The sequence below is a fragment of the Eumetopias jubatus genome, unplaced genomic scaffold (genome assembly GCF_037043125.1).
Source record: "Eumetopias jubatus isolate StellerSeaLion01/CBP00866 unplaced genomic scaffold, mEumJub1_p1.0 scaffold_160, whole genome shotgun sequence".
Classification (NCBI taxonomy): domain Eukaryota; kingdom Metazoa; phylum Chordata; class Mammalia; order Carnivora; family Otariidae; genus Eumetopias; species Eumetopias jubatus.
In genome coordinates, this window is record NW_028274966.1 from 36,854 (window position 1) to 59,858 (window position 23,005).

Below are 23,005 nucleotides of genomic sequence, written 5' to 3' on the forward strand. Positions count from 1 at the left end.
ACAGCATCTGGGTTCTCGTGAGAAATGCCAAACCTCAGGCTCCCTGTGTAATCAGAACCTGTAGCATTTGTCCTGACATACTTAATAGGCCCTTCGGATGACTAGCGGCAGGCTAAAGTTGGACTATCACTCTGTGGGGAAGACGGAGAAATAGGAACTAAATGAAGTTACATTGACTAAAATCCATTCACATTTCAAATAGATCCCCCCAAAAGACATGTGCTATACATTTCCCAGCTCTGGAGAAAAATTCTGTGGAGAGGCACCTTCTGAGCATTTGCCTTTTGCTCCGTTGAAGAGTACTTTTCATTAAGGAGGAGATAAGAATAAAAATGAGGCTAAGTTTTTCGGAATCTAAAGATCACCCAGAGAAATGCAACACAAAAATATGTGACGGCGAAGTTAACACTTAATGAACTACGAATCAGGGCAGTGGCCGGAACCATACAGGTAACGGCCTGCCACGGCGTTAGGGTCGACAACGTGATCCAAAGACAGAAACGCCCAAGAAAACCCATTCCAGTGGCAGAGGTCAGCGAGACCACACACACATAGACAGCGGTCCCCTTCCTCATTGCTCAACAATGACCCATGATATAGGGCTCTTCCTCTTGTCTCATGCCACTTCCCACATGCCATACTATGCACATGGGATCTCCTCCCCGCTGATCATTGGAAGAAATGCACGACCAGAGGTATGTTGGCCCTGATCCCATCCTGCTAGGGGATACAGGAGGGGAGAGGAAGAAATGTAATTGCAAATGCCACCTATCACCTAACAGCCCTCTGCGGAGGAAGGGGAGGAGAGAGTGGTCCAGAAGATGCCAGTGGGTATGAGTCAGGAGGAAAAGCAGACCAGATGGAATCTATCACATCTAGAAAAGAAAATGTGTTTCCCATGAGTTTAAACCATTACCTAGACAAACACTGTTGTGTATCTGATAATTACTTAAATATTAGGTAAACAACAACAAGGAAGACGTGCTGACAAATCACCCCGGTCGGGCAGTATATAGAGGCCATGGCACAAGGAGACTTCCAAACTCAAGACCTTCACTTTCCTGGAAACCCACCCAGAACCTCCACCCTCTGACACCATGGTCGACTCCTGTTGTGGCTCCGTCTGCTCTGACCAGGGCTGTGGCCAGGAGACCTGCTGCCGCCCCAGCTGCTGCCAGACCACCTGCTGCAGGACCACCTGCTGCCGCCCCAGCTGCTGTGTGTCCAGCTGCTGCCGCCCCTCCTGCTGTGGCCCCAGCTGCTGTGGCCCCAGCTGCTGCGGGCCCAGCTGCTGCATCTCCAGCTGCTGCCGCCCCGCCTGCTGTGGCCCCACCTGCTGTGGCTCCAGCTGCTGCAGGCCCAGCTGCTGCATCTCCAGCTGCTGCCGCCCCGCCTGCTGCCAGACCACCTGCTGCAGGACCACCTGCTGCCGCCCCAGCTGCTGCGGGTCCAGCTGCTGCCGCCCCTCCTGCTGTGGCTCCAGCTGCTGCCGCCCCTCCTGCTGCATTTCTAGCTGCTGCCGCCCCGCCTGCTGTGGCCCCACCTGCTGTGGCTCCAGCTGCTGCAGGCCCAGCTGCTGCATCTCTAGCTGCTGCCGCCCCACCTGCTGCCGGACCACCTGCTGCAGGACCACCTGCTGCCGCCCCAGCTGCTGCGTGTCCAGCTGCTGCCGCCCCGGCTGTTGCTAGACCACCTGCTTGCTGCCCAGCCTGCTCTAGTGCTTCTGCAGCTGAGTATCCTGGCCCACACCCCGCTGTCTTTCATCAACCAGTCTTCTTCAGGTAGTCCAACTGCGAGCTGAATCGTGAGAGGCCAACTGTCACACCTCAGTTCCGGCGGACTTTTCCAATGACTTGACTTCCAGATATACTCCCCCACCACCAACGCCCTCCTCCCCGCCTCCTTCTTACTAGCTCCCTCGCAAGGGAATACAGAGCTTGAATTTTCTCTGAGATCTCTCAACCAGCATGTCATCCCAATCACGCTTTTGGTTCCTGCCCGGTTTCCTCCTATGGAGATGATCCTATATCTTAAATAAACCTTAACGTCTCCGGGCATACAGATCCGAAGGGCATCGTGTCTCATTATTTTTCCCTCATGAACTGTTATCCTTAGCTGTCGATCGGAGTTCTGGTGTTCCCTGCAGAAAGACGAGTCCGCAGCACATGACCTTAGGATTTCCACCTCTACCCCCTCAGCACTCCCCATGCTGACGTTGACCCTGGTTGTTTACAGCAGGCACCGGGAGCTCTCTGCTGAGGCTTTGTCCAGATGAGGGAGGAAGCTCTCGGCAGGCCAGAGGTAGGGAAAGTAAGTCTCCAGGAGAAGTCCTCAGCCAATGGGCAGCACTTGGTGGGTGAGTGCTCTAGCCACTTTCCCCTCCAGTGGAGCCTGTGAGACCAGAGGTCCTCAGCCAGGACTGAACCCCAGGCGCCTACGGCAGTCAGCTGCTCTTGAGATCATTCTGGATTGGCTTCCAGCCCTTCCCTGGATCACTTCTCAGGTTCCCTACAGCCCTTCTTGACATCGCCTCCCAAACAAACTGCTTGCTCTCAAACCTCTGGGTTTAGACTCTGCTCCTGACGTCACCCTAACACCAGTGTTCCGAATCCCAGCATCAGTGTCCTCAAAACATTTCCATACAATAGGAATGGTGACAGTGATGGCACTCAACTCCTGATCTTACTCTCCACTGAAGCACTTAATCTTTTCATAGTATGCTCTTTCTTCTTACAGTCTCTGCACACTTGGTTTTAGACTATTAGTCTCCAATTACTAACAACATCATTCTCTCTATCCTCAGGGACAGGACACGCTCCCGTGACTAACACAGCTCACCACGTTAGGAACTGTCTCCCTAAAGGAGGCCTGTTTAAGGGGGACAGTCCCAAACTGTGGTTCTTACATTGCATTCAAAAGTCCAGAGACTAAAAGTGGATGTTTAAGGAAGAGCTCTCAGGACAAATCAGTAACAAACGGAGGGAAAGAAAATAGGGGTCTAAAAGGAACGAATGCAAACTGTGGTTTCAGTTCAATTCCACCCTCACGTTCTGACCCCACAGATGAGGGGTGTGGACTGTGTTACAGGCCTGCTCCCCTTGGAGGCAAGGCGGTTGGGCCTCTGTACTCCTACCTCACTTATCACTACCTGTGGACAACCCTTGGTGGGTAGAAAGGATGGAGGGGGCAGACTTCCAGGTGTGGCCCACCCCTAGGCCGAGACACAATTACCCACAGAACAGTGTGGGTGAACAGTGTGAGCCACGAGTCGTCCATCCTCTGCACCGGCGTGTGGATCAGGGCATTTATGGAAAGGGGATCCAAATGAATATCACCTATCTACCCCCTAGCTCTGCTCATGTCTATGGATTGCTCTCATTCACCTCACTCCACGTGGCTTGCCACAAATTCTAGAAAAACCCTCAAGAGGGGAGTTAGTGGGTGGCTCCTCTGCTCCTTTCCCTGACTTGCCTGGGGCATTGACCTCCTTCCCCACCCCTGAGAGTCCTGAGCCCATGGTTCCTATGTCCTCTTCAGGCCATACTACTTGCTCATCCGCGGCTGATACTGGGAATAGCATACCAAGAATGCCCCTAGACATCACCTCAATGCTCAACATCTTCCTTATGGCTCCCATAGCTCCCTTCTTTGCTTGATGATTTCATGGCGCTAGAAACCCAACGGGATAAGGTGGCAGCCAGAGTTTTAATACCAATCAGAATTTGACCATGTCCCCCTCCAACTAGCTTGCCTCTCTTAGAGCCATGACCCCTAGATGCACAGAGCCCACAATTATGGTAGAGGGAGGCACAAATTCCCCCAAATGGATCACCGGGATGAAGATAATGGGGAAACTTCTCCTTTCACTCCAACCTCCAGATCAGTGTATTCAAACAGGGGCCATGAAAGATTTTGGATGTCCTGCAGGCCGTTCAACTCAGATGCCATGTCCAACAGCCTGCCAACATATGAGTATTCCAGCTTCCCCCGGGTCAATGGCTATAGATTTTTGGGCAAGGACTGAGGAAATTCTGTGATATACACTTGCCGTGACCCTTCAACCAAGAACATGGGGTCTCTCCATTGGTGGGTTAATGGGTCTGAGAACAGCCTGAGGTCTACAGACTGTGGCAGGGATCACGACCTTCCATTCGGATCAATGACGTCAGCCTTTGTGTTTTTATTCTTCAGCCCTCCCAAATACACGAGTGTATGAGCACGCACGCGCGCGCGCACACACACACCCACACACACAAACACACTAAGGTGCACCCTATTTGGCTGTCTATATCCTGATTTACTTCTTTACTTTTTCCTTTATTTATTATTGATTGATTGATTACAGGCGGGTGGGGAGAGAGACCGAAAACGGGCGGGGTGAGGGAGAAGCAGACTACCCACTGAGCACAGAGCACCAACATGGGACTCGATCCTGGCACTCTGGAACCAAGACCTGAGCCGAAGGCAGATGCTTAACCGACTGAGCCACCCAGGTGCCCCCCTGGATGTCTATATCCTATCATGAGGGACACTATGCTCTATTATCTATATCGTAAGGTCCCTGAGGGTTACACATCATTCTGCCCCCTTGTCATGACAATGTTCTTGGCCATCACATAATTCCAGCCACGTTACTTCTTAGAGTTAAATGCTGCCACCTGGGCTCTGCCACTCAAGGATCTTATCATCCCCATTATGCCTAGGGAGCATATTCCTGGTCACAGCAATCCCAACACAAACTCTGACTATAGAGAACAGGCACTACTATCTCAGTGACCCTGCTGACACTGGTACTTGATGATTCCTTAATATCTTAGTAAACAGAGTGCCCCCAGATCTCTCCTAGGGAACATAGGCGGTTTGGGCTTTCTGGCTTTATGACTACATCTATTTTAGCACTTCTACTTCTCTGCACCTTTCAATTCCCCCCTTTCTCACCCATGGGTGCTGTGGTCCTAGATACATCCGTACTGCTTATCCACTCTTATGCAATATTCCCTCAAAATTCAGCAGCTTAAAGCAACACTCATTTATTAGCTTAGTTTCTATTTCACAGGGTCTCACACGGTTGCACGCAGGGCGCTGCCTGCCACTGCACGGGGCTCAGGTGAGGTCTCGACTGGGGAAGAAGCCGCTGCTCACGTCACTTACGTGGTCACTGGCAGGATTCAGTTCCTTGCGGACCACGAGGGTGAGGACCTTGCTTCCTTGCTGGCTGGTGAATGGAGATTGTGCTCAGTTGTGTGCTGCGAGGATCCCTCCCACATCGTACCTGGCTTCGTCAAAGCCCGTGAGAGACAGAGAAAGGGTTGGCTTGAAGATGAAAGTCACAGTCTTTGGTAACACAACCCCCTGATGTTGCCGTCTGCCACGGTTTAGAAGCAAGTTACTCGACGGGATGGAAATATATGAGACCGTGAACACCAAGAGGTGGAAAGCAACTTGAAGGCCTTCCTGGAGGCTGCCTACCAGAACTCTTACATAATACTGAGTGAAAGAATCAAAACACAGTTCTGGTAAGACTTCCCTTTAAAAAAATCAGAAACATATAAAACAAAACTATATTGTTTAGGCATGCATACCTAGCTAATAAAACCCTAAGGAAAATAAATGGAAAGGTTACTTGAACAATCAGCATGGTAATCATCTGGAGCTTCGGACAAGAATTGTGCTCGAGAAAAGACAGATCACATCGAGAGCCTTCTTGGTGGCAACAGTGTTCTATTTCTTGACTCCAGCTTTGGGTATGCAAATATTTGCTCCATAACTATTTTTTATCTTATGCTTGTATACTTGATCTACTTTTCAGTTATGTGCATTTTTCATCATTGAAAGAATTTTTAAAATTGAAGGTGCGCTGAAATGCATACTCTATTTAAGATTTAAAATGAAAGGTTACCTTGAGGAATGGATGGTCACCCTACCATGAAATTTAATGCTAAGATTTCAAATAAGTCTTGGTACTTCACTAGTACACTACTCACTGAACTAGTGATATATGCATCAACATTCGTGATTCTTACAGGCAGGAGCCACGTTAATGGTGCCACACCAAAGAGAAACTCTATATGCTGTAGGAATAGTGTACACACACACACACACACACACACACACTAGACACACACATAGATGTAGAGTCTGTCTGATGTTCTAGATCAAAAGCGACATATGGTAAAAGGAAACATATTGAAGCAGCAATTGCCACTATGGCTATGGGCACGTTCCTAGGGGCAAGTGGGGACTTTCTGGTACCATGGAAATGTTCTATCTAGATACATGTGGGGATTACACGGATGGGCTTCTGTGTATCAAAATTTGTCACTGTGGAAGACTACCCATAGGATTTTTTGATTTTCAGTGTGTGTAAATTCCACCAAAATTCTAAACTCAATCATAAACTGTAAACAAGAAAACGTGACTAAATTATTTATTTATGAATAAATCTACGTCTTTACCAAATTGTCATCGTGGCTGATTCGCGTGAAACACAATTCTTTTGGTTAACTTACACTACTACGAGCTCTTTTGATGTTTCTTTCATAGTATATCACTGTTGTTTGTGTGTGTGGCGGGGGGGATGTGGGGGAGCTTTCTGTAATTGAAAAAGAACAGGGAGGAACTTGATAGAGGCACTTCCTCAAAGCATGAATGAACAGAATAAAGGAGTAGGTCTCTAAAGTGTGGTCCCTTGGCCTTGAGCATCCACAGCATCTGGGTTCTCGTGAGAAATGCCAAACCTCAGGCTCCCTGTGTAATCAGAACCTGTAGCATTTGTCCTGACATACTTAATAGGCCCTTCGGATGACTAGCGGCAGGCTAAAGTTGGACTATCACTCTGTGGGGAAGACGGAGAAATAGGAACTAAATGAAGTTACATTGACTAAAATCCATTCACATTTCAAATAGATCCCCCCAAAAGACATGTGCTATACATTTCCCAGCTCTGGAGAAAAATTCTGTGGAGAGGCACCTTCTGAGCATTTGCCTTTTGCTCCGTTGAAGAGTACTTTTCATTAAGGAGGAGATAAGAATAAAAATGAGGCTAAGTTTTTCGGAATCTAAAGATCACCCAGAGAAATGCAACACAAAAATATGTGACGGCGAAGTTAACACTTAATGAACTACGAATCAGGGCAGTGGCCGGAACCATACAGGTAACGGCCTGCCACGGCGTTAGGGTCGACAACGTGATCCAAAGACAGAAACGCCCAAGAAAACCCATTCCAGTGGCAGAGGTCAGCGAGACCACACACACATAGACAGCGGTCCCCTTCCTCATTGCTCAACAATGACCCATGATATAGGGCTCTTCCTCTTGTCTCATGCCACTTCCCACATGCCATACTATGCACATGGGATCTCCTCCCCGCTGATCATTGGAAGAAATGCACGACCAGAGGTATGTTGGCCCTGATCCCATCCTGCTAGGGGATACAGGAGGGGAGAGGAAGAAATGTAATTGCAAATGCCACCTATCACCTAACAGCCCTCTGCGGAGGAAGAGGAGGAGAGAGTGGTCCAGAAGATGCCAGTGGGTATGAGTCAGGAGGAAAAGCAGACCAGATGGAATCTATCACATCTAGAAAAGAAAATGTGTTTCCCATGAGTTTAAACCATTACATAGACAAACACTATTGTGTATCTGATAATTACTTAAATATTAGGTAAACAACAACAAGGAAGACGTGCTGACAAATCACCCCGGTCGGGCAGTATATAGAGGCCATGGCACAAGGAGACTTCCAAACTCAAGACCTTCACTTTCCTGGAAACCCACCCAGAACCTCCACCCTCTGACACCATGGTCGACTCCTGTTGTGGCTCCGTCTGCTCTGACCAGGGCTGTGGCCAGGAGACCTGCTGCCACCCCAGCTGCTGCCGGACCACCTGCTGCAGGACCACCTGCTGTCGCCCAAGCTGCTGTGTGTCCAGCTGCTGCCGCCCCTCCTGCTGTGGCCCTAGCTGCTGCAGGCCCACCTGCTGCATCTCCAGCTGCTGCCGCCCCGCCTGCTGTGGCCCCACCTGCTGTGGCTCCAGCTCCTGCTGCCCCTCCTGCTGCATTTCAAGCTGCTGCCGCCCCTCCTGCTGTGGTTCCATCTACAATGTCTCCAGCTGCTGCCACCCCTCCTGCTGCTTTCCCTCTTGCTGTCTTCGCCCAGTCTGTGGCTGCGTCTCCTGCCACACCACTTGCTATCGCCCCACCTGTGTCATCTCCACCTGTCCCCATCCCATGTGCTGTGCTTCTTCCTGCTGCTGAGTCTCTCTGCCTATAATCTTTGTGACACAGTAACATCTTCACAAGTCACAGGAAATGCCTTAGGGCCAGCCAGTGATTGTCGAATGGAGTCTTACCTGCCAACTCATCTTCCGATTGGGCATTCAGCATTGGCATCACTTCTAGCAAGGGACCGTTTAAAACAACTGTCAAATGATTTTTCACCCAGGCCCAAATGCCTCTATTTTCAGGCCTGCAATATCTTCATCCTATGCATACATGACTCTCATGATCTTACATGACATTGTGTTCATATGTTCTAAATAAACAGCCATTTCTACTGATATTAAAATCTCCCAGTTTGTTATTGGTTTGCCATGTGTATATGTGTATATGCATGTGCCTTTATGTATCACTTCATACCAAAAGTCATCTTGCTTTAAATGCAGGGGAACATGTTCAAGAGCAGTTACTTACAAGACTCCACTAGGCATTCCTTGCATGACATGGTCAAAATTGCTTAACCTCTCCAAGCCTCAGTTTGGTTTCTCTGAGAAATGGGGACAATACACCATGCTCCCCAAAGGTCCAAAGACATAATCCATGTAATATAGTTGGCACAGGGTGGGGCATGTAATGTAAGCTCTCAATAAATCTCTTTTTTTGTTGTTGTTATTTTTCTTGGAACACTACCCTGGACTAGAATACTATTTTAGCATAATGTTGTCTTTGATAAAACAGGAAAGAAAGTTTACAAAATTGTTTCACTGTCCTATATAACTCAAAATTAAGTTTTAGTATATGTCTCAAATGCCCCTTTTAAAAACACTAGTGAGCTGAACATCATAAAGTCATCTAAATTTCACTTGATTATATTTCTACTTCCAGTATGTTCCATTATTGGTTGTGCAAATATTGGGTGTTATACTTAGCTCAAGTACTCTCTCCTCCCTCCTTCCCTCCTCCACCTTCCTTTCTCCTTTTCTCTCTAAGCATAAAAACTCTCTTTTAGAATACTAAGTATACCTTCTAAATCCAGATTTCTGGAAATCTATGAAGTCCATGGCAACCTTTCCATAAAAATTTTAAAACTTTTCATTAATAGAATGTTCAAAATTTTAGTATTTCTAGACTGAAAGTCTGTATTTTTTCAGACTCTTGAAAACTCTCAGGTTACTGAAGTTTCTCATCTTCTTGATTTTTTTTTCCACTTTGGGTTTTTATCACCTTGCCTGGTTTTACTTAAGAGAATATGCACAGGGTATTTCTTTGAGATAGTTTTCTCAGCATCCAGACTCAGGTAATAATGATCCTCCTTAGCTGAGAAAATGTGCCACAATACATATGATAATATCATGTTTATATAAATATAAGAGTCTATACATTTTGGTTCATAATCTGAAGTACAGTGAAAACATTTTAAATTCAAATTGTGCATACATCAGTTTTATCTATTAGCTGTGTTATAGTTCCCAAAACATTAACAAGTGTAATTAAGGGTTATTATTTCTAAAATTTAAAAAAATGTTATAAGTTATAAGAGACAAACCAGATAGGAGTTGATATAAAATGGGGTTCCCCCCAACACAAGTTGGATATCATATTCTTAGCATATCCTAGAAATGTCCGGTAGACATTTTCAGCTTCACCTTTTCAACTTATTCTGAAATATTCTACAAAATACAGCCCTGTCTATTCACACACTAGAATTAACAAATCTTTTATCCTCCCATATGTTCCTCTTTGATAACTACTAATTATAGGATGCAGGCTCTTGTTTTAATATTATGGTTTATTAACTAGAGCTGAATCAAAGAATGTAGCTTTTATACTGCTTTTTTCAATATTGAAGTATCTGAGGCTTATAATTTCCTGTTTTTATAATGAGAACTGGGTCACAGCAGGAACAAGATAACACTCTGAATCTGTGTAATAAAAGGACTATTTACACAGGTGTAGACAGAGCTTAGGAAAAGCAATAAGGAATAGCTCAATACCCAGGGCTCATAATAGCAAGGAGCAGTTACCCTATGCCTGAAGACCTGTGCAAGGTTTTGAGTGAAGTAGTCAAACGGCAGCATGCCAGACTTCTTAGAATTACTACATACAGGCACTCAGTGCACATTAATTTCCATCAGAGAGAGTTACAGTGCTCTAAAAGATCCAAAAGTGATACCAGAGATAGTGTGGCAGAGAAAACCAAGGTAGAAACAGTTATGAATGGGAAAGTGTGGCTTCGGTCCCATTGACTTTACCCGAACACAGAGTTGGGACGATTTTAAGTGAATAGAGCATGGACTAAGTCTGCCCTGCATCCAGTTTTATTTGGCCATGTTATGTATGTACCACTAGAATTGCTCAAACCCTCCTAGGTAGTAAACTCTAAGTAAAATTGAATTCCAGAAGAGCAACAAGAAATGACTGTCTGATGAAGGAAATAGCTGAAGGGAGCCTTGTAATCCGCACAAACACTTTTAACAGTCCTATCTGGCCAGTGTATGGGAAGACAGTTTCTGGAGGTTAACAGCAGACTCTTGGTGATTAAACAGCTCTTTCCTACAGTTGCTTCAGTTGTAACTAATATATTAAAACTTTATAGGAGGCACAACAAGCCTAGCCAGACTGTTATGCCATCCCAGACTTGCCTACTGCATTCTTTTCCATGCCAGCTTCAGGTTCTGCCAGGTGTAATTTGCATCCTCATGGCAGGGAACCAAGCATAGATTTACTGTTTGGCTACATGGATGTTTGAGTTCACTAGCGTATTGTCATAATCTAGTGAGGTTGACTTGGACTTGATAACCATTAAGATAATTGGGGCATTCATGAGTGAAAAATCATCAGTGAATTTGGAAAAGCAAGTCCAGAAATAGACTCAAATATATAAGAAAATTTAGTATATGAAAAGGTGGCATCTTAAATCAGTAGGGGGAAAAGATGTATTACTTAGTAAAAGGTGTTAGCTTATGGTCATATCAAACTTAAAAACATTTAAACCTCACATCTTTTAATCCTGATGGATTAAATATTTGAAAATATAAAACATGAAACTTTGGAAGAGAAGAAATTATGAAACAATGTGTATGCAAAATTACAACTAGAAAGGTCTTTCAAAGTATGACACCAACCCAGAAGTCATAAAAGATTGATAAATTTGACTATATCAAAAGTAAACATCTGCATGGCAAAAACAACATAAGCAAAGTCAAAGAAGAAAGAACAAGATGATCTAACAATTGTAAATATCTATGCCCCTAACATGGGAGCAGCCAATTATACAAGGCAATTAATAACAAAAGCAAAGAAACACATTGACAACAATACAATAATACTGGGGGACTTTAACACCCCCCTGACTGAAATGGACAGATCATCTAAGCAAAAGATCAACAAGGAAATAAAGACTTTAAATGACATACTGAACCAAATGGACTTCACAGACATATTCAGAACATTCCATCCCAAAGCAACAGAATACATATTCTTCTCTAGTGCCCATGGAACATTCTCCAGAATTGATCACATTCTAGGTCAAATATCAGGTCTCAACGGATACCAAAAGACGGGGATTATTCCCTGCATATTTTCAGACCACAATGCTTTGAAACTAGAACTCAATCACAGGGGAAGTCAGAAAGAACTCCAATACATGGAGGCTAAAGAGCATCCTACTAAAGAATGAATGGGTCAACCAGGAAATTAAAGAAGAATTAAAAAAAAATTCATGGAAACCAATGAAAATGAAAACACAACTGTTCAAAATCTTTGGGATGTAGCAAAGGCAGTCCTGTGAGGAAAGTATACAGCAATACAAGCCTTTCTCAAGAAACAAGAAAGGTCTCAAATACACAACCTAACCCTACACCTAAAGGAGCTAGAGAAAAAACAGCAAATAAAGCCTGAACCCAGCAGGATAAGAGAAATAATAAAGATCAGAGCAGAAATCAATGAACTAGAAACCAAAAGAACAGTAGAACAGATCAACGAAACTAGGAGCTGGTTCTTTGAAAGAATGAACGAGATTGATAAACCCCTGGCCAGACTTACCAAAGGGAAAGAGAAATGACCCAAATCAACAAAATCATGAATGAAAGAGGAGAGATCACAACCAACACCAAAGAAATACAAACATTATAAGAACATATTTTGAGCAACTCTATGGCAGCAAATTAGATAACCTGGCAGAAATGGATGCATTCCTAGAGATGTATCAACTACCAAAACCAGGGAGAAACACAAAACCTGAACAGACCTATAACCACTAAGGAAATTGAAGCAGTCATCAAAAATCTCCCAAGAAACAAAAGCCCAGGGCCAGGTGGCTTCCCAGGAGAATTCTACCAAACATTTCAAGAAGAATTAATACCTATTCTCCTGAAGCTGTTCCAAAAAACAGAAATGGAAGGAAAACTTCCAAACTCATTTTATGAGGCCACCATTACCTTGATCCCAAAGCCAGAAAACGACCCCCATCAAAAAGGAGAATTACACACCAATATCCTTGATGAATACGGATGCAAAAATTCTCACCAAAATACTAGCCAATAGGATCCAACAGTGCATTAAAAGGATTATTCACCATGACCAAGTGGGATTTATCCCTGGACTGGAATGTTGGTTCAACATCCACAAATCAATCAACGTGATACAATATATTAACAAAAGAAAGAACAAGAATCATATGATCCTCTCAATAAATGCAGAGAAAGCATTTGACAATGTACAACATCCTTTCTTGATCAAAACTCTTCAGAGTAGAGGGATAGAGGGTACATACCTCAATATCATAAAAGCCATCTATGAAAAACCTACAGCGAATATCATTCTCAATGGGAAAAACAAAGCTTTCCCCCTAAGGACAGGAACGTGGCAGGGATGTCCACTGTCACCACTGCTATTCAACATAGTATTAGAAGTCCTAGCCACAGCAATCAGACAACAAAAAGAAATCAAAGGCATCCAAATCAGCAAGGAGGAAGTCAAACTCTCACTCTTTGCAGATGATATGATACTTTATTTGGAAAATCCAAAAGACTCCACCCCAAAACTGCTAGAACTCATACAGGAATTCAGTAAAGTGGCAGGATGTAAAATCAATGCACAGAAATCAGTGGCATTCCTATACACCAACAACAAGACAGAAGAGAGACAATTCAAGGAGTCGATCCCATTTACAATTGCACCCAAAACCATAAGATACCTAGGAATAAATCTAACCAAAGAGGCAAAGGATCTGTACCCAGAAAACTTAAAATACTCATGAAAGTAATTGAGGAAGACACAAAAAAATGGAAAAATGTTCCATGCTCATGGTTGGAAGAACCAACATTGTGAAGATGTCAATGCTACCTAGAGCAATCTACACATTCATGCAATCCCCATCAAAATACCAACCACTTTTTTCAAAGAAATGAAACAAATAATCCTAAAATTTGTATGGATCCAGAAAAGACCCCAAATAGCCAGAGGAATGTTGAAAGGAAAAGCAAAGATGGCGGCATCACAATTCCGGACGTCTAGCTCTATTACAAAGCTGTCATCATCAAGACAGGATGGTACTGGCACAAAAACAGACACATAGATCAATGGAACAGAATAGAGAGCCCAGAAATGGACCCTCAACTCTATGGTCAACTAATTCTTGACAAAGCGGGAAGGAATGTCCAATGGCAAAAAGACAGTCTCTTCGACAAATGGTGCTGGGAAAATTGGACAGCCACATGCAGAAGAATGAAACTGGACCATTTCCTTACACCACACACAAAAATAGACTCCAAATAGTTGAAAGACCTAGATGTGAGACAAGAGTCCATCAAAATCCTAAAGGAGAACACAAGCAACAACTTCTTCGACATCAGCCGCAGCAACTTCTTCCTAGAAACATCGCCAAAGGCAAGGGAAGCAAGGGCAAACATGAACTATTGGGATTTCATCAAGATAAAAAGCTTTTGCACAGCAAAAGAAACAGTCCACAAAACCAAAAGACAACCGACAGAATGGGAGAAGATATTTGCAAATGACATATCAGATAAAGGGCTAGTATCCAAACTCTATAAAGAACTTATTAATCTCAACACCCAAAGAACAAATAATCCAATCAAGAAATGGGCAGAAGACATGAACAGACATTTCTCCAAAGAAGACATCCAAATGGCCAACAGGCACATGAAAAAGTGCTCAACATCGCTCGGCATCAGGGAAATCCAAATCAAAACCTCCATGAGATACCACCTCACACCAGTCAAAATGGCTAAAATTAACAAGTCAGGAAACGACAGATGTTGGCGGGGATGCGGATAAGGGGGAACCCTCCTACACTGTTGGTGGGAATGCAAGCTGGTGCAACCCCTCTGGAAAACAGTATGGAGGTTCCTCAAAAAGTTGAAAATAGAGCTACCATACGACCCAGCAATTGGAGTACTGGGTATTTACCCCAAAGATACAAATGTAGGGATCCGAAGGGGTACGTGCACCCCAATGTTTATAGCAGCAATGTCCACATTAGCCAAACTGTGGAAAGAGCCAAGATGTCCATCGACAGATGAATGGATAAAGAAGAAGTGGTATATATACACAATGGAATATTATGCAGCCATCAAAAGGAATGAGATCTTACCATTTGCAACGACATGGATGGAACTGGATGGTGTTATGCTGAGTGAAATGAGTGAATCAGAGAAAGACATGTACCATATGACCTCACTGATATGAGGACTTCTTAATCTCAGGAAACAAACGATTTTGCTGACGTGGTGGGGGTTGGGAGGGAGGGAGTGGCTGGGTGATAGATATTGGGGAGGGTATGTGCTATGGTGAGCGCTGTGAATTGTGCAAGACTGTTGAATCACAGATCTGTACCTCTGAAACAAATAATGCAATATATGTTAAAAAAAAAAATGAGATAGCAGGAGGGGAGGAATGAAGGGGGTAAATCGGAGGGGGAGAAGAACCATGAGAGATGATGGACTCTCAAAAACAAACTGAGGGTTCTAGAGGGGATGGGGGTGGGGGGATGGGTTGGCCTGGTGATGGGTATTAAAGAGGGCACGTGCTGCGTGGAGCAGTGGGTGTTATGCACAAACAGTGAATCATGGAACACTACATTAAAAACTAATGATGTAATGTATGTTGATTAACATAACAAAAAATTTGTTTAAAAAGTCAAAGAAGAAAGACAAACTAGGAAAGATATTTGAAATTCATATTCTATAAAAAGGCTAATTTTAGCCTTTTATGCTTAATATAAACAGTTCCTGCAAAAAGCAATGTATAAAGTCTGAACACAGTAGAAAACATAAAAACATAAATTACAGGCAATATAGAAAATTTTCTATAATTTCTTCCAAATGATTTCTATAATTTTTTCTTATAACAAAGGATATACTCATAGCCTGAAACACCTGAAGAGCTGCTCAATCTCACTTAAAATAAGGAAAATGCAAATTAAAATCACACAGAGAGGGGAGGTGGTGGGGGATGGTCTAAATAGGTGATGGGTATTTAGGAGGGCACTTTTTAAAAATATTTTATTTATTTATTCATGAGAGTCAGAGAGAGAGAGAGAGGCTGAGGGAGAGGGAGATGCAGGCTCCCTGCCCAGCAGGGAGCCCGATGTGGGGCTCGATCCCAGGATCCTGGGATCATGACCTGAGCCAAAGGCAGACGCCCAACCACCTGAACCACCCAGGTGCCCTAGGAGGGCACTTTTGATGAGCACTGGGTGTTATATTAAGTGATGAATCACTAAATTCTACTCCTGAAACAAATATTACACTATATATTAACTAACTAGAATTTAAATAAAAATTTCAAAAAAAAAAAGTCACCTAAACTTTTTCACCTATCATATTGACCAAGATTAATGACAGACAGGTGTCTACATACATAAATACATATGTCTATATAAGTATCTATGTATTTGTGTATCCTGTGTATCATTGCATTAATACAAATGGGGAAAGACAAAACATTCACACATTGCTGATAGATGTGTAAATTGGTACAATCTCTGTGGAAGGTGAAGCTGGCATTATCTAATAAATATTACAAACAAATGTATACTCCTTGATCCAGCTATTCTATTTCCATAGGAATTTATTCTACAGAAAATACACATGTGAAGTTATGTATGAACAGGCTTATTCATTGCAGTATTGTATGTAATCTCAAAAGACTAAAAGCAAACTAAATATCCAACAGCCGAAGACTGGTTCGATAAATTATGGTATCTTCATAAATGGAATACAATGCTACTATAAAAGAAAAAGAATGGCAAAGTGGTCTATATATACATACTATCTGAGTGCTTCATGTGAAAAAGCAAAGCAGGAGGACCATGACTGATGTACTACCATTTGTTCAAATGAAAGAAATGAATAAATATTCTTATTCGTTTCTTATGTGTTAAATATCTTCGGAATGAGTAACAAAAACCTGGAAGCTCCGGCTGCCTTCGAGGGGGGAGCCTAGGTGACTGTTAAGAAAGGTGGGAGGAATACATGTGAAAAAATGATATTCAAAATGTTTAAATTAAATTTTAAAATATAAAAGATGCAAAATACAAAAACATTTCACCAGAGACTAGTTTTTTGTTTTGTTTTTACCCTCCACTTCTTCCCTATCCGAGACAATGCTAAGCAACATTTAATCTATTCCTACACTCCTTCTAAAGGAGATTGTTTTCTTTTCACGTCTTAGCAATGCTGGTCTTGCCAAAGCTCACATGGATAGAGGGGTGGACGCAGAGCTGCAACCCACAGCCCAGCTCAGTGGTTATGGCCAGAGGACTGATTCAAACAGTGGGAAAACTTGGGGATGGGGAAAAGTTTTCCAGCCCCATGGGGAAAATGGTAGGCACCACAGTGGCATCACATCATAATTCAGTTACCTCATTTGAGGCAGCTTTAGTGGGTATGCACTTTCTCTACTTTCTAAGAGAAGAATTACATAATCAGCAAGCATGTTTGGGGTATAGAGGTAAATTCCAAGGGAATTGTTTAAGTATTACATGTTCTCCTTTATTACAATATAAATAACATCATCTGGAAGGGACTACAGATTTTAGTTTGAATTATTTAAGAAAAATACACAATGGTCACAGCTAATTCCAAAAAGAAATAGAGGGGCACCTGGGTGGCTCTGTCGTTAAGCATCTGCCTTCGGCTCAGGTCAGGATCCCAGGGTCCTGGGTTTGAGTCCCGTGTCGGGCTCCCCGCTCCACAGGAAGCCTGCTTCTCCCTCTCCCACTGCCCCTGCTTGTATTCCCTCTCACTCTGTCTCCCTCTGTCAAATGAATAAATAAAGTCTTAAAAAAAAAAGAAATAGAAAAATACTTTATGAATAGTGAACATCAGGGGGCCCTTGGGCCCATGAAAATGAATTTGAGATCCCCCAGAATACACGTCCATAGACATTTGCTGACAGTGGGGTTTCTAAAGACTCTATGTAAGTTTCATGCTTACTTATATGTTAATAATGCAGAGCAACATGAGGGTAAAGACAATTTCTTTCCCATCTGACTTTGCAGAGAGGCAGGGTATATAGTGCTTAAAAATGTGGACTCCAGTGCTCAGTTGGCTGGAAACAAATCACTGCTTCCCATTTATTGGTTTTAATTCTCCCTTTGCCTCAGTTTCCTCATCTGTAAAGGGGAGATTTAGTGAAACTCACTGCATTGGGTTGTTGGGACTGGCAAATGTGCTAATCTGTGGAAAGCACCGGAACAACTGCATAATGTGCTGGTGGTTGTGTTACTGCAGCGTCCAGCAAAGTGCTGAGCAGGCAGCACTCAGAGCCTTCAGAAGGAAGGAGAGAAGGACAGGAATTCCATAATCCATTGCGTTTTCATTTTGCGTAGGCTCCTGATAAGAACAGGCATATTTAGTGCATAATCATGTCGAATATCTCTTCCTTATCTCTAAATGGCTTCAGTTCTTTTTTTAGCACATAAATGCTTTCTGATTTATTTATCCCGTAAAACTTTAAATTACTGGCTTTTAGGAGGAAAGGGCATACATTATATGCATGGTGAGTTATAAAATACATAAAAAACAGATGGGGTATGTTTCATAAATTTTATAAAAAACCATCCTTATACCTCTACGTTCAATTTGGCTCAAGCCTTGGCTGATTCTTTCTTTGAAGTAACTCTGTTATGCTCATTACCATCACCTGAGGCTATAAGCACACATCTCACCTTGCTCCACTTCAACCTTTAAACAGTGTCTCTCCCCCAGAAAGCCAAGTGTATTTTGGCATTTCTAAAGGCAAATCAAAAAACCAAAGTCAATTATATATGGCATGTATATATTACATTCCTGCTTAATGGCTTTTAAGAGATCCCACCATTTCTCCTGAAATTTAAGGCTACACACAATCTCTCCCTCATTCCAGCAATCTCAATTTCTCTCTCACTACTTCTTAAATTAACCCTCCATACATTTCCCTTTCATCATCACAGGCCAGAGTTATGCCCAATCTCAACTGTTGTCCTTTCTCTTGAACAACAAATGGTCAGTGTGTCTTCTCTGATGGCTGAGACAACATCTACAGTCATTAAACAGAGATCTCCTTTATCAAAAATCACTCTATTTCAGCCCTGGGGATACAAAGATGGGTAAAGCATATTCCTTGCCCTAATGGACTTTATATTCTAGAGGGAGTCAGATACACAAATGCATTTCTGGTAGAAAATGATATGACAGAACCCATGCATGTATAAAGCACAACGGAAGTGCAATCGAGGAAAGACTTTACTTTTGTGCCATGCCAAGGAAGATATAGAAGGAAGGTGGCGTTTGAACTCAATGGGAAAAGGTAACTAGGAGAATGCTGAGCTCACAAAAGACTTTGCAGGAAGAGGGACTATCGTGAATGTAACTTGCTCTTTCCTTGAATATTTTTTTCCCTGAATACCGGTGGCATTGAAGAATACCTCTTACTTAGGCACATAACCAGATCTGGCCTTGATTATAAACCCTTTATGGGTGTCATTACTATGAAAGTATATGTAAGATCATAAATACCATTTATATTTCCCTTAATGTTCCCAAGAAAATCTTAAAGATATATGATACCACAAAAACTGACAGACATTTTAGGTTAAAATATTGGAAAAAATTTTAATAAAAATGGCCATAAAGTATAATCATGGCATATATTGACAGTTCAAAAGACAGATCAAAAATTATCAGCCCAATTACTCTAGCCCAGCCCAGAAGACATTTCTGAAGATCAACACCGATCAATCCCAGATGACTCTGCTATTTAAAAACCCTGAGTTGCTGCTGTTTCAAAGTACATCAGAGTGATGAGAAATAACACAGCTTGGAATGCTGTAGGAATTTCATTAACCCAAAGACCACCACAATATACACCATTAATCATAAGTCTCCTCACTTCTTACACTCAAAAAGGAGTTTACTTCCTTTTCTCCTACCAGCATTCCATCTATTAAAATATAAATTTTCCACTAGAGATCCTTCTCCATCAGAAGCTCTCCCAAAATCATGTCAAGGTGAGACACAGAGAAGAGACAGGGACCCACCTGTGTCACATGATACCCAGAGATTAAAGTCTTGTGACACTGCAAACAAAGAAATAAGAAGTGATTCACATGAGAACCCTGGGGTACTTGAGAAAAGGGAAATAACTATTTCCTATACATTGGGAGTTTTTACTAGAAAAATATAATGACCTAATTTACTAATCGCATTGTAGTCAATATAAACAAAAAGAAGGAAATAGTCTTTTCATAATCACAGAAGTCCCTCAGCAGGGTATAAAAGGGGCCATGTGGCAAGGAGACTTCCTAACTCAAGACCCTCACTCTCTTGGAAACACACCCACAACTTCCACCCTCTGACACAATGGTTAGTTCCTCTTGTGGCTCTGTCTGCTCTGACCAGGTCTGCGGCCACGGCCTCTGCCAGGAGACCTGCTGCTGCCCCTCCTGCTGTGGATCCAGCTGCTGCCGCCCCAGCTGCTGCCAGACCACCTGCTGCAGGACCACCTGCTGCCGCTCCAGCTGCTGCGGGTCCAGGTGCTGCCGCCCCTCCTGCTGTGGCTCCAGCTGCTGTCGTCCCTCCTCCTACATTTCTAGCTGCTGCCTCCCCTCCTGCTGTGGCTCCAGCTGCTGTGGCTCCAGCTGCTGCCGCCCCTCCTGCTGCATTCCTAGCTGCTGCTGCCCCTCCTGCTGTGGCTCCAGTTGCTGTGGCTCCAGCTGCTGCTGCCCTTCCTGCTGCTGCCCCTCCTGCTGCCTGCGCCCAGTCTGTGGCCGTGTCTCCTGCCACACCACTTGCTATCGTCCCACCTGTGTCATCTCCACCTGCCCCCGTCCCATGTGCTGTGCCTCCTCTTGCTGCTGAGACTTTTCCCTGAGCCCACCTTCCTCCCTTCACTGGTTTCATCCAGCAGCTGACTCTATACACTATACGATGGCTTAGGGGTAGCCATTCCCAACAACTGTGTGTCCACATCCCAGCCTCAGGCCAAACTCTCACCTTTGTTGACCTTTTCCCCAAGTGGACCCAGAGTATGAAATTAGGCATATTCATATCAAGAAATTACTAGAATTGCCCAAATTCTACATCTGACCTTTTGACTTCTAGGTGTCAAGTCACCCTGTCCCAAACAGAAATTCCTGCAGTGCCCACAGGGACACTGCTGTCATAGCCTCAGATCCAAAAGTCTGTATTTCCTTTTACAGGAAGAGTTCTGTATCTTATTGTTGCTCCTGAATAAAGCTCCACTTTCCTGGCCTAGAAATATAATGTTCTTGTGTCTGCTGCTTTATAGTGATTATCCTCATTTCCTAGGGAATTATAGCCAACATGCCACTGAATCAGGCTTTCTAGTCCCTGTTCTCACCCTCAGGAAAATCCCAACATGGAGTCTGACATTAAAAAACAAACTAACCAACCGAGAAATAACAATATACAGAATGTCCAAAAGCACTGACGAATCATAAAGATTTTTATGTAAAAAATTTAGGGGCATGGAGGGGAAGGGTTATATGCCACAGCAAGCCTTTCTTCAATATTTCTGAGAGCCTACTTTGCCCTACAATTCCACTCCTCATAGATGTCTCATCCCTCTGTTCCTTTCCTCTTTCTTTCTCCCCTCCTTTCCCCATCTCCATTGTTCTTCCCTTGTCAGGTTTTCTTAGGAAACCAGGGGTTCCTCCTTATGGTCTACCCTTCTCCTGTGTAATCCAATTTATTATCCTCTCAGCCTTCTCTAACTTCATCTACAACTATTAACAACAAAATAATGGTCTTTTGGGAAAATCAATCTTCCTGAGTAACTGGAGTATAGCATAAAATGGAAAATATTCAAATTTTAATATTTCCCTATCTTAATGACTTTTCTGGGACGTGTTCTTATAGCCATGTTTAGGAGTACTTTTTCAACAAATTTTATGAAGAGTGTGGGACTGACAAGAAACCAATCAATGCACTAGTTTGGTTCTTAGTAAGCCCAGAATACTCCCAAATTCCTATGCACTCTATCCCAGTAAAAAAAGGTACAAATAAATTTCTGATGAATTCATGCTAGTGAAAGCAGGAGAAACATTTAGCAAGCTTTGTACTAAATGCATACTCTTGAGAGTTGCATAGCTAATAAGTAATACAGTGGGACTGACTCATGATTGTGTTTAACTCCATAAATTAATTTAACTTGCCTAGGGACATTATTTTTCAACCCCACTCAAGGCACAGAACTAATAGATCTGAGATTGTAGATGAGAATGAGTTGCACCTTCAGTTGGCTTGAGCATAAAAACTTTTGGTCATTTTTTGCTTTTGGGGTTTTTCTGTGGGGGAGGGGCTCTATCGGTACTTTTTATTTCACAATAAAGACAAATTTAAAGAAAAATAATGTAAGTGGAAGAATTGGAAAGAAAACAACAACAACAAAAACACCCTGTCATTATTTGCAGATAATATGATTGTCTTTATGGAAAATCCAGAAGAATTTCATAAACATGGAACTGGTACGTATATTAGTTATCTACACTTGTTGTGTAACAAGTTATCCCCAAATCTGGCAGCTTAAATAACAAACATTTATTATCTCACATACTTTCTGAGGGTTAGCAATCCAGAAGTGGCAAGTCTGGCTCTCTCCTGAGATTGCCTGCAAGTCTGTTGACCAGAGCTACATTTGTATGAGGGCAGAAAAATTTCCACTTCCAAGCTCACTCACATGGCTGCTGGCAGGAGGCTTCAGTTCCTCACCATGTGGGCTGTTCACACAACATGCCAGCTGGCTCCCCCCAGAGCAAGTAATCTAAAAAAGTGAGAAAAGTAGCAAGAAAACCCAAGATGGAAGCCACAAGCTTATAATAACCTAATCTTGAGAGCAACATATTCTCAGTACTGCTGTATTCCATTATTTTCCAAATGAATCACCATGTCTAGCTCACACTCAAGGGGAGGGGATCACACAAGGACATGAGTACCAGGAGGCAGGGATCGTAGAGGCTGCCAACTACAGTATGTGAGAGAGGGGCTTACAAATCTAAAATGGGTTTTAATGCTGCGGGCCTGCAGGTAGTTTCCTGGGTCATAGGAAGTATCTACAGAGCAGACATCTATGACCTGAACTATGGGAAAGCTGAAGGAAGAACAAAAGCAAGCACAGGCACTAGAAAGGAATAGTCAGAGGAAAGGCAAGTAGGAGGGCACAGCATCCAAAAGAGAGTAGGAACTTGCAAAAAGGGAAAGGGCAGAATTCCACATCGGCGATGATGAAGTAGCTCATACTAGACCAAATCTCTCAATGAGGATG

The 23,005-nt window shown here is 43.2% G+C and overlaps 1 protein-coding gene across 5 annotated transcripts; it reads left to right on the plus strand.

The window, feature by feature from the left end:
* The first annotated feature begins 1,097 nt into the window (after positions 1-1,097).
* Positions 1,098-20,580, plus strand: LOC114198437 (uncharacterized). Of its 5 annotated transcripts, XM_088020783.1 has the most exons (4): positions 1,098-1,222; positions 1,274-1,447; positions 1,568-1,674; positions 8,109-8,257. In XM_088020783.1, exons 1-4 carry the CDS (start codon positions 1,098-1,100, stop codon positions 8,255-8,257), a joined length of 555 nt encoding a protein of 184 aa, XP_087876909.1. The 5 variants fall into 5 exon arrangements, with proteins under 5 accessions (XP_087876909.1, XP_087876908.1, XP_087876907.1 ...); XM_088020782.1 differs by lacking the exons at positions 1,098-1,222; positions 1,274-1,447; positions 1,568-1,674; positions 8,109-8,257 and adding exons at positions 7,802-8,104; positions 20,149-20,255; positions 20,316-20,580; XM_088020781.1 differs by lacking the exons at positions 1,098-1,222; positions 1,274-1,447; positions 1,568-1,674; positions 8,109-8,257 and adding exons at positions 7,802-8,087; positions 11,321-11,330; positions 20,181-20,580.
* The last annotated feature ends 2,425 nt before the right edge of the window (positions 20,581-23,005 follow it).